Here is an 11,966-nt window from a genome sequence, read left to right as displayed (position 1 = left end):
ATCTGGATTGTGGATTTATAGGAACTGTGTATAAAAAGAGCTCAGTTGACTTTGACTCCACTGAGTTTCTAAGAGAATTACAGTGTTTTGTTATTCAGTGACATGGTATTCATAATTCTTTGCAGAATTCTGTTTTTCATGCAAAAGTAGCGTTAAATATGATGCAGTGTTATATGTGCAACACCACCTAGAGCAGCAACATTGCAAAACTGACCATTTTCATACTGAGTATTCTGTTTTTTAATACTGCTGAGGACATTGCTGCTAATAGCTAATCTTTATATTTACTTAGTAAATATAGTAAGGAACAACTTGAACATTTCACAGGTCTGTTAGTTAAACTAAACAACACAAATATTTTAAAATGTTCACTTATTGTGTAGCAGTGCAAGTGAGCTAATTATATTTTATACAACTGAAAAAACTAAATGTTTTAAACCATAACAGGAATCTTATTGGGGAGAAATATCAGTGTTTGTGCTGTTAATAACATCATTAAAACACCACAGAAATTAATTCTGTGATGCCTCTGAAATTGTTTTACACAGGGCAACTAAAGGAAAGAGTAACAAAAGTACTTTGGAGAATATTCTGCTTTACTCAAACTCTGTAATGTCTCAGTTCCGTGATGGACAACTGAGCAAAGACTTATTCAAAATGTACTTCGAACTCCTTAGACTTAGAAGGTCTGGTACCTCATAAAGTAAAAACAAGCTTTTGAAACTGTTTCTTTTCTTTTTTTTTTTTTTTAAAGAAATAGGATTTTAGCTGAAACCACACAAAGGAGGAAAAGCATTTAGACTTTCTGTAGTCTCAGTGGTGGGATGAATACTTCCCTACAAAGATTTCAGGGTTGCGCAATGTGCACAGATACTGTGGGAAATGTTCCAGAAAAAAAATGCAGAATGGACCTCAGCCAGTCAAAAATAGGAAGTGAGGAGAGAAGAACTTAAAGGCTGCACAGTTTCTATCAACACAGTGAAGTACAACAAAGAAAAACACAGTTTAGAAATATCAGGCACCACATCGTATTCTAGTATTACATATAAACCTTTTTTAGTTTTTAATGGTAAAGCTTCATTCAACGCCTCTGAAGTTTTTCAGTGATTTAATTGGCAGCTTTTGCATTGATTGTCTCATTTGCACAAAAAAACCATACACATATATGCAATGCTGATGTTCTACTATTCGACATCATTTCAGCGAAAATAAAGATAATTCTTGATTTACATCATGAGATATATACATTATTAGACATCTCACTCGTGTTTCATTCAGATGCAAGCACATTTGAAATGCCTGAATCAAACAAATTTGCAGTCTGTAAATCTCACTATAGCTTATATGTTATTCTAAAATCTTCATACAGTTGGCAGTGTAGGCTGACTGCTACATATAGACATTGTCTAATTCTACAGGAAATGAGAAGAGTAAGTTGTGCCAAAAAAAGAAAAACACTTTCACATTGTCAAACATGAACCATTGTTCATCTGATCCATAACGGATCCACAGATTTCCCTGCTCAGTTCAGTTGTATTCCCCTGCTCCTATATCATACTGAACACTGGTTAAGTAATTAGATTGAAGTGGAACAATCACATGTTGCCATCAACTGACAGCTACTGTAAGTGTGTCACAAGAAATACAGCTATGACCAAAGCATAGAGAAGGAAAACAAAGTGGGCGTTCTTTGCCTTCTCCACGGTCAATTGAGCATGTTTAAACCAGGGTAAAAACACTTGCACTGTCTAGGTGTTCAATTAAGGTGATCAGAGAATGAAACCTAATTTGTCATGTCCGCACATAAAGATGTGGAGCTTGCATAGTTTTGGATTCATTGTTTGTGCTTCACTTTACATGCAATAAAAATGATGATAAGGAAGTGAACCTGCTGACAAAAGTGGCTGAAGTCGCCATAAAAACAAGGCATCCACTCTCCTGGGGCAGTGATACAAAATAGTAACAAACATTGTGCACAACATATAATTAAGGACACTCTCGGGGGAGAGGACAGACAGATTCTCCATTGGATAGACTGTAATAGATTATACCTCAAATACATAATAGAAGGAGTTATAAACAGTCCGTGAGGGAGTAACATTTAGGATAAGGTACAGCTTTGGATGCTTGTGTGGTTTGTTGACATGATTCCTCCTTTCATGTCTGCAGTTGGTATTAGACGTGGCAATTTCTAGTCATGGTCTGCAAAGAAGCAAGTCACATGCTTGCTGCAGCTGCTCGTCTGTCTGGCGAGCAGACACTACAGGCAAAAAATAGCTGTGAAGGCGACTCTCTGCAACTGTCCCGGCGGTTAGAACAAGCTGTGGTACTCTGGCCACGGACTACAGCTAATCCCACTTTCCTGATGCTGGCTGATGAGTGATTGGTTTGCTGACTGATTGGCTTTTAGGACTTTCAACAAAACTGGTAGTTGTTGGTCTTCATCAGAGGCTGCTCCTCTTCCTCGTGGTCACAAGACTGGTCACAGGGGCCGTCGCAGCACTTGGGCTCATCACACACTTCACCCTCTGTGACCTGCTGCTGCACATTCTGGTAGATTAGCTGTGGAGAGGCATCATTAGGATGGTGAGATTTGATCTAAGAGAGCCTAATATTGGCTTCATCTGAATATTATGCATGATGAGAGAACAATTTCTTGCAATCAAACTATATTTTGTATCTAAAACGTATAATTCTGTTTATGTGGCAGAATATGTTTCTTTGTTAGAAATATATATACATATATATATATAGTGAGTTTCTCCTTTGGAAACAGCACCCAAATAAGATTCTAACACAAAACAATCTAATTCATTTAATTGGTTTGACAGCACAGCTAAATCTGTTGTGTCTTTGGGAGAGTTAAATGAAATAAAGGAGGTTTTCTGAGGACATCTTGGCTAGAGTGTCACATGCTTTGTTCCATGCATAGTTTTAGTTTTGGCAAAGCCAGACTGGAGTCCCTACACCCTGCTTCACACTAACTCACCTGTTCCTGCCCGGGTTGGTCCCCAAGTAGTCTTTCTATCAAATGTGTAATCTTGTTAAATGTTGGACGCTCTGTAGGCTCCAGATTCCAGCACATCTTCATGATCATGTAGCTGAAACAAAAGTGAACCATACATCAAAACATTTTAAAACTTTTAATGGATTAATTACGCTGGAAAAAAATTAACTGATGGTATACATTTTCAGGGGCTTATATCCTGTGCGCTCGATTTTCACTGCTCAAATTCTGTGGTGTAAAATCAAGGAACTGTATGAAGCCAAATTAGAAAAATAAGGAGAGGCTTATGGAGGTGGTGACGCAGTTTGATAAGAGAGACTCGTTCATAAGAACCCCTGCCCCTCCAGTCTCATTTTGCTGCCGTGAAATAGCAGTTACATGGCTTCCTAGCTTCGAGATCATGTGGCTAACAGGCAGAACTGAGGCCTGACTCACAGCAGAACAACAGATGATTAGGCCCTGACTCAGATTCAGTCCCAAGCGTTTCCACAGCACAGTTATTCCGGGTGGTGTGACAGCCATGCCAAATCAGCACACACAGATGTTAGGCCTCTCTGAGATACTGGGAAAAACACTCTCTTTATTTTCTTATTTTGGTGGCTTGTAAAGTTGGGAGTTTAGGCTTGTTATGTTTTGAGTTTGGGGTTAGGAGATAACCCTAAGCAAGTAAATTAAACTCAGGAATAATGTGAGTGGTTCATGAGGTTACCTCATGTGTCAGTTATTTCAGATGTTAGATAGGGCCGACGACTGGAAAAGAAAAAGGGGATCTTTGTTCAGTCGTGATTAATTTGGGAAACATGCAGTTTGAACTGCCCAATGTTGGAGTCAACAAATCAGAATCAGCGTTTGTTTTTATAAATTAGTCATTGTTAAAGCTTTTATCAACTGAAATATTACTAGTTACAATTGCATGTTAGCAGCTGGTCTCACCAGAATAACCGCAACATTTATACCACTGTTTTTCAGAGTCTGATAAGTTGAGTGCTCACTATTGACTCAATTGTAAAAACCCAGCTGATAGTCACTTGATTCTCCAGTAAAACTCAACTGATAATCAGATGACACTAAGTAGAGTATTAACATTGGCTGAACAGAAAGTGTTTAAAAAAAGCAGCAGTGATAATATTTGTATGAACCAGAATTTATGTTGCTGAAGGGAGGAGCTTACATCTCAGGTGGGGCAAAGTCTGGTTGGGACATCTGGTAGCCACGCTTCACCATCTTGTAGAACCTGGAGTCCACAGCCATGCTGGGGTAGGGGCTCTTGCCTAATAGAGAATAATATACTCTAATTTTAGCAAGCACATCATGAAATAAATGTGTGTAAACGTAAGGCACATAGGCATGTGTTCTGACCTAAAGAGAAGATCTCCCACAGGAGGATGCCGTAGGACCAGACGTCACTCTGGACGGTGTAGACACAGTCGAAGATGCTCTCTGGAGCCATCCACTTCACTGGCAGACGTGCCTTCACACACAATGGAAAAAGCACAAAAAACGTCTTTTTATCTGGTCTCTAATTTGGTTAATGTGAAGTAAATATTGGATCTAATTTAATCTCGACTTACATTGCCCTTCACCACGTAGTTGGAGTCATTCATGATGTCACGTGCCAGACCAAAGTCACAAATCTTGGCCACTCTGCGGTCAGTCAATAGAACATTCCTAGCAGCAACGTCTCTGTGAATACACTGCACACACATACACATACACACAGTTTGTCAGGGTGGTAGTTTCATACACTATGACAATGTATGTACAAAATTTGAAGAATGTTATGAAATACTCCTTATAACTAAGTGAAGTATTTCACACCCATCGTTCATCGTATTCTATTAAAAGCCTTATTTTTTCATGCATATTTGGTTGCTTTTTTCTGGAATTGTTGTCTGGGTAATTCCCCTTTTCGAGGGACATCACAGCAGCTGCTGCTGTATATTATACACAGTAGTATTTTCTGTTTTAAGTGTTTGTCCATTTGAATTATTTCTGCGGTAAAATCACTCACATTTTTGGCAGCCAGAAAGTCAAGGCCCTGAGCCACTTGAAATGAAAACCTCAGCAAGTCATCAATGTCCAACGGCCAGTCAATAACAGTCTCCTCACACACAGAGTCTTGGTAAGAATCAGACAGAAATAATGTTAATAACACAGGAATAAAGACTGCTGATACCTTTATAATGACCTACTTTGTGTCCATTTAAACTGGGATCGGGTGAGAAGGTTTTTACCTTGAGATAATTCCATATTTGGCAGCTGGCTGGGTCTCATCTCCAAGTAACTGCTTGAGGATGTACTGGAGATCCCACTGTCACTGTTGGATGGAAAAAACAAGAGAAGAAAGACCGAGTGGGAGGTCAGCACACACAGATAACAGAGGTGTTTTTCCCAAATACTCCATCATGATATTGCACAAAGGTACCTTCTAATGAACTGTTTCTGATTGCAGATATTCTTGTAATCATTCGAGTTCTCCATAATATCAGGAATGTTCATAACAAAGTTCACAAACGTCTCTGCCTTCTGGCGAAGGAAGTTCAGGAGGTCGCCGAGGCTGCAATACTCTGTGATCACAAGCACTGGTCCTGATGAGGAAACACACCATGTTACTCTTTCAACAAAGTAAACATGTTTGCATGCAGATTGCTTGGCTTTGCTAGATTTCCCATGACCTGGACGATGGAGAACTTTCATAAACATGCTTTTACAATATTTTGATTTCACCAGATATAATACAGAACAAATACAGGATGCTGTCTGACCTCCATAGGTGCAGGCTCCCAGTAGATTGACAATGTTCTTGTGGTGTCCCAGGTGGCTCAGGATCTTCAGTTCAGACATCAGAGCTTCCCTCTCATCTGAATGGGCACTGGCTGCAGAAACACAATGCAGATTATCATCATATTATCATCTTATCTGTCATGTGAAACACATAATTTAGAATTTCACGAATTTCAAGTGACTAACTAACTAAACTCATGTGAACTGTTAAATTCAAGGTCCTGACATCAACTCACCTTTCAACATTTTCACAGCCACACGCATCGCATTATCCTTCTCCTTTCCCAGACCAAAGGCTGTAGCCTCAACAACCTTTCCGAAAGCTCCTGCACCCAGGATCTTCCCTGGTTAGACAAAAAAATACAACGAGAAAACATTTTGAATATAACCTAAACCAGATCTGTTATTCACAATCAAATTTCAAAGCGAAAATTGGTAGTTAATGTTCACTAATAATTTTGTAATAAAACATTTCTAGTACACAAAGTAACTGCAAGTGTTTAAAAAAGGGAGCATTCAAGTGCATTAGAGTCAGTTTAGGATAACATGGTGCAAACCTAGCTTCAGCTTGTCTCTTGGGAACTCCCACTTCTCATTGTAAGGCAGCTGAGTGGGGTCAATGAAGGTGTAGTTGTTTCCATCTCTTGCTTCAATGATCTTCCAACGGATCTCATACCTGGGTTTCTAAAGATGAAAACAGGAGCAGATGGTTGTAAACAACAAAAACACTGCACCTAGTTTGCCAGTGTCACATAGTAATTACCTTTTTAATTACACCTTACCTGCTTATATTTGTAAAACAGAAAAACCAGCAGCACCAGGAGGATGGCCAGAATGCCTGCTGCTCCAGTCAAAGTGGAAGTGAAGAGCTTGTCTGCACAATCAGAGAATAATCAGCATTAACTCATGGACTGAACCATGTATACTATATAGTGATATGAAATGTCGAGCTACACAAAATGAAACAATAGAATTATGCAACTTTATAAGTGTAAAGGGATCAGCTGACCATAATAACACGATTTCATAAAACCAGATATTAGATTTGGTTGATAACATTCATGTGACTGTACAATAACAAACTGAGAAATACACAACCTCACATCCTGAAAAAGAACAAATGATGATTATCCAGTACTCACCAGAAACCTCCATGGCAAAAGTGTCTCTGCTGACACCGACGAGGTTGAAGGCCACACACTCCACCGTCATCCTCCTGCTGGACGGCCCCACAGTGAGAACGCTCTCCACCTCCACAGCCCCGTACTCCTCCCTCTGGACCTCCACTGTAGGAGCCTGGAGAGGGATCGCCATCTGCAGCCCCGTGTGGTTTTCATTGCACCTGCCTCATTGCAAGACATATACAGTCAGCCAAAGGCCCCCGAAAATCAAATGAACATACTAAAACATTATATCCTTGCTCACTGTTATGGGTTAAAGTGTCGGCTAAATGGTTTTGAATTACAGTGTAATACACTGACTACTTACGTAGGTCGTATCCCAAAACACTGATACCAGATGATTCTGGGAGCAGGATAGCCATATGAGGTGCAAGTGAGTGTGGTTACGTTTTCCCATCTCACCACAGCAACAGGTCTCTCTGCCATAGAGGAGAAAATGATGGAAAACCAACAGTAATTATCAGATTTGGAAGAGACATACATTTTTCTTTTACTTGAGAGAACTGAATCAAGCCACAGCACCATGAATGTGTTTACTGGTTTGTGTTTATTATGTTACTTACGATACATTTGGACTTGAAATGTGATGGATGCATTGGCCAAGTCACTCCTGGCATAGAAGGTGTATTCCCCCTGCTCCTGTGCATTCATTCTCTTCAGCTGTAGACTAGCATGGTATCTAAAAAAAACCCCAAAAAGGATCTTTAAACAAAATAGAAAAAGAGGAATGTCTACAGAATCCATAGTGACTAATTCTGCGGTTTGAATTCATGCAGTTCCTCGTCTCATCATAGAGTCAAAACTTAAAAAGAGAACACCGGTCTTCCCTCTGGCAGCAGTTTCATGACCTGAGGAAATATATGACCTTGGTGTTCCCTGTCAAATGTACCCAAAATGCACTGACAGCATATGTAAAATTGGAGTAGCTTCCCCTTCCTGTAGTACACTTGATTGTTTGTTTTTTTTTAATTTAAAATTTGCTGACATCTTTGAGTAATGTGATGGAGCAATTGGAAACAACTTTTGTATGGGGTATCTTCTCCTTTGTCACCAGCACTGGCCTCTGTGTTGTACCTGTTGTTGTATCTGATGAGTTTGTGCTCCTGTGTGGATGTGTTGGGAGATGTTGGGGTGTGCCATCTGTGCTCTGTGATGTGGGGGTACGCTTCGATGAGCACGCTGAGCTCCAGATCTTCTCCCTCGTTCACTTCGACCGAAAGACCCTGATGGGCCAGTTTTGGGGACAGCTGGGGCAACAGTCTGATATAGGGCTTGTCTGTTTAGAAGAATCCAGAGTGCGTTTTCAGAGGGTGATAAATGTTCCAGGATTTTCAATTTGAGACATAGCAAGAGTGTTTGTGTTGCTTACCTACAACCATCAGGTATGTTGTTGAACTGTTCACCCCTGCTTCATTAGTGCCTATGCAGGAAATGTTTCCTGTGTCTGCGAGGTCCACAGCAGCGATAGTCAGAATGCTCTGTATATCCAGGCGATTTTCTCCACTGGAGCGAACCTTCTCCTCCACCGTTACTTTCTGAAGCAGGAAGAACAATTAAAATCAGACTTGAAATTATAATTACTACAACAATCAACAAAATGCCTCATACTGACCGACTTGGTGGTGTATTTCCAGGTGACATTGTAGTTGAAGTTGGGGTTGTGTGTTGTGCAACGAATCTTGAGTTCCTCCCCAACAATGCGCACATACTCATCCGTCTCCAAAAAGACATACGGAGGGAAACGAAGCTCTAGAGCAAGAGAAAATCATATATGAGTATCAAACTTGATGCACACATCAAATGGCTCTAAGACAGCTTTGGATAATCGCTCCTAACAACCAAGTGGTCTCACTCTGAATGACGTTGATGGAAAAGGCCTTGGAGGTTTTCTCCACTCCCTTGACCTTGGCTGTGCAGACATAGTCAGCATTGAAGCTGGGATGGAGGCTGTGGATGAGAATACCACGGTGCTTGTTAACCGTGTAGTTCATCCCTGGCGGCACGCTGGTGCCGTTGTCCATGCGGAGGCCCATGTCTGTGGCTGATTGGTCGGTCAGCAGGCAGGGCAGCAGGTAGTCTTCACCTTCCTTCCTCACAACCCGCAAGGATGTGCTGCTGGTCCAGAAAACGCGGTTTGGATCTAGTAAAGTAAGGGATGGAGATTTGTTAGATCATAGAACAATGGAAAAAATGGGAGATTTACTTAGAAAATCTGGTAAACAATCACAGAAAAGTATAACCAATGTGGAAACTGATCCATCCAAGCTCTAACAACTCAACATTATGAAGCTTGTCCTACTGGTCTTTACACAGAATAGTAGGATTCTTATTTATTAGAGCTCACCTTTTACATACACATGCACAGAGGAGGCCAGTTCACGGTGCTGCGGATCGGAGGTGTAAAAACACTTGTATGTTCCAGTGAATTCTGCAGAGGGACGTTCCACCTTTAAGGTTCGGACGTTCCCATTGCCCTTGGACACAAAGCGCCTGTGTTTGGCTAGCCTCGTTTGCCAGTTTACAGGCCCGTCCCCCTCACACCTCAGATCAAGAGAGGTCCCAGGTTCGACCACCACGTAAGAACTCCCTACCACCTGAGAGTTGAACTTGATTACCGGACGCCTCCATTCCGCTGAGAAGGAATTGAAATATTTATTAATTAGTGCTTTTATTGACTTTTTAGTTTACCTTTTTAATGGGAATTTATAGAAAGAAAAGAAAAGTGAGAACAAGGTAATCACCACGGGCTTTCTGGGTATTTTTTCTCTTTTCTTGATAATTCAAGACTCTGTTTCTGTTTTGGTCATGTCAGGATAACCGAGAACAGAGAGCTGTCTCGTCTGCGCCATGATTACGATTTATTTCGGTAGTAATCTCACAAATTCAGGAAACGGATAGAAGACTTGGACCTTCCTTCTCACTTCTGCTTTTTACCAATGTCGCTATCTCAGCAATGGGGATATAGAAACTGTAAGCATGCAAAGCTGTTACTGTTGTATTATTATTTAGGCCATCGTGTTCTACACCAAAAATAATGGATGATGCACATTCAAGAATTTTAAGCATGGAAAAGGGTGTAATATTTTTCAGGCATCTTTAAGGGAGAAACTGCTAAAAAAAAAAAAAAACCCTAACCCTTAGGGAATGCTAAGGCAAGTTTTAGTGATGAAGAACAGTGCTCTCTTTGATGACTTTTGTGAGGATTTGGAAGTTTGTAGAAACTTGTCTGGACAACCCCTTGCATCTTAGATTTTACTTAAGGTTGGACTTTTGTGAAAATTCCTGACACTGGATAGACGGATATGCCTTTCCTGTTAACCTAAAGCATTCTCTCGTTCTCATCACCCTTTCGGTAAAGGTTATAAAAGTTTCTATTTAGAGGCTTGGACAGTGTGTTTTGAAGCTTGAAGCAGAACTGAGATTCCACGATCAGCATTTTTTGTATTCACCACAGTACACAAGATAATGTAGCGGAGCAGGAATGAAAAGTAGTTTGAAACCAATCAGCATTTTAGTTCTGAACCTCCTGATTGTCTGCGTAAACAGTTGCCTTTCCTTCAAACTCCTTGTTCAATCAACCAAATGAACTATTTATCCAACCTCAAAATGACCCCAATTACACCTCATACAGTAATCCACCAGAAAGCAAAGCTAATTCACTCAGCCATAATTAAACCAAACAACAGATGCTTTTATGTGCTCAAATGCAAATACATGAAATTGCAATTTGATGCTTGGCGGGTGATACCCATATATGTGGTGTTTAGAAGCCAAAATCAAAATAGGAAAAAAAGAGAAAGAAAGCATCACAAGAATGACCCCAAAACAACTCATGATGCTGCAGACAATTGTCCTGCTGATTAAATAGTGTGCCTCAGATGGAGAGTGTTTCTCAGCTCCTCTGCACTGACCACGAGTTTATGCCATGAAATGTACGATGAAATCATAAGAGTTTTGTACATGAGAGGTCATGTTTAAGTATGTTTCTTTAGCGTATTACATAAATAATCGGTTAGTTGTGGTGTAGACAAGTATGTTGTTTAAGAAATATAACTTTCTGCAATTGGATTTAATTTAAAACTCAATGTTTGCCAAACCGTTTAAAGCTTTCTACATAAGACAAATTACTATTTTAATAAAAATCACTTCAGCATTCTTTGAGTTTCTCCATTTGCATTGTTTCCAGATTTCCAGATTACACATTTAAATCTCCAATAGTGAATAAAACAACACAAATAAAAGACACTACATACACTGCAGCTCTAGATTTAACAGCCAGTGTTTGTCAGGCCTTACCTGAAGCCGCAGAGGCCACAATCCCCATCAGCAGAGTGAGGTAGGACTGCATCCTGGATCAACTTCAAACCTGCAGGTTGAATGTTGATGTGTGTGCTATGAAAACTCTCTTCTTTTGATCTGTGGCATTGGAGAGAGAAATGAGACCTCTGAAGTTGTGCTATCACTCATCCCGCTCAACTTCTCTTTTCTGTCTGGTCAGAGCATTGCCCGTAAAAAAAGAATCTATGCTAAACAAAAATACACTAAAATCAGGAAACAGACTAACATATGAAATACTTTAGGAAGCATTTCATGATTAGGATTAGGGAATTAATAAGTCACTACACCTCAAAATACAGCTGAAATATGCAGTATGGAAGCATCACTCATTTATTTCAAATGTACTCACCTGTAGATGTCTTCAGCCTAACAGAAGGGTACGAAAACTTCCCTGGGTTTGATGTTTCCAGCATCCAGAGCTGACTCAAGAGTCCCTTCTTCCTTTCTGTTTGCCTCTGCCCTTCTTCTCCCTTCTGCTTGTTTACAGTCTCTTCACCACAGAAGTCACACAGCAAACATGAAATCTTTCAGACAGCAAGTGGTGGAGGGTGGAGGGAACTGTGTGTGTGTGTGTGTGTGTGTGTGTGTGTGTGTAGGGGGAGGCGGATCAGCATATCACGCTCAACAAATTAATGAGCCAGTGCCAATTTGCTGCA

The 11,966-nt window shown here is 40.3% G+C and overlaps 1 protein-coding gene across 1 annotated transcript; it reads right to left on the bottom strand.

Moving 5' to 3' along the window:
* Positions 1-1,031: 1,031 nt before the first annotated feature.
* On the bottom strand, positions 1,032-11,850 carry csf1ra (colony stimulating factor 1 receptor, a). Its single transcript, XM_051419579.1, has 22 exons — positions 11,660-11,850; positions 11,269-11,388; positions 9,317-9,604; positions 8,825-9,112; positions 8,585-8,721; positions 8,342-8,507; positions 8,047-8,248; positions 7,536-7,651; positions 7,280-7,391; positions 6,934-7,133; positions 6,574-6,665; positions 6,349-6,475; positions 6,028-6,135; positions 5,773-5,883; positions 5,433-5,595; positions 5,242-5,324; positions 5,019-5,125; positions 4,579-4,701; positions 4,367-4,478; positions 4,179-4,278; positions 2,990-3,101; positions 1,032-2,562 (listed from the first exon to the last, which is right to left on the bottom strand). The coding sequence occupies exons 2-22, from the start codon at positions 11,318-11,320 to the stop codon at positions 2,416-2,418; spliced, it is 2,946 nt and encodes a 981-aa protein (XP_051275539.1). The 5' UTR covers positions 11,321-11,388; positions 11,660-11,850; the 3' UTR covers positions 1,032-2,415.
* Positions 11,851-11,966: the final 116 nt, after the last annotated feature.

This window comes from Dicentrarchus labrax, unplaced genomic scaffold, assembly GCF_905237075.1.
Source record: "Dicentrarchus labrax unplaced genomic scaffold, dlabrax2021, whole genome shotgun sequence".
Taxonomy (NCBI): Eukaryota; Metazoa; Chordata; class Actinopteri; family Moronidae; genus Dicentrarchus; species Dicentrarchus labrax.
The sequence above is the reverse complement of the archived record's forward strand: the minus strand, read 5'-3'. Positions and strand labels throughout refer to the sequence as shown.

What these genes read in the sequence shown, in the direction of transcription:
- csf1ra (XM_051419579.1), bottom strand. Translation starts at nt 11,320, where the DNA reads ATGCAGTCCTACCTCACTCTGCTGATGGGGATTGTGGCCTCTGCGGCT. An exon ending in AACATACCTGATGGTTGTAG is followed by an intron (nt 8,249 to 8,341) that starts GTAAGCAACACA and finishes TCTTCTAAACAG; the next exon opens with ACAAGCCCTATATCAGACTG. An exon ending in CAGAAACAGTTCATTAGAAG is followed by an intron (nt 5,325 to 5,432) that starts GTACCTTTGTGC and finishes TCCATCCAACAG; the next exon opens with TGACAGTGGGATCTCCAGTA.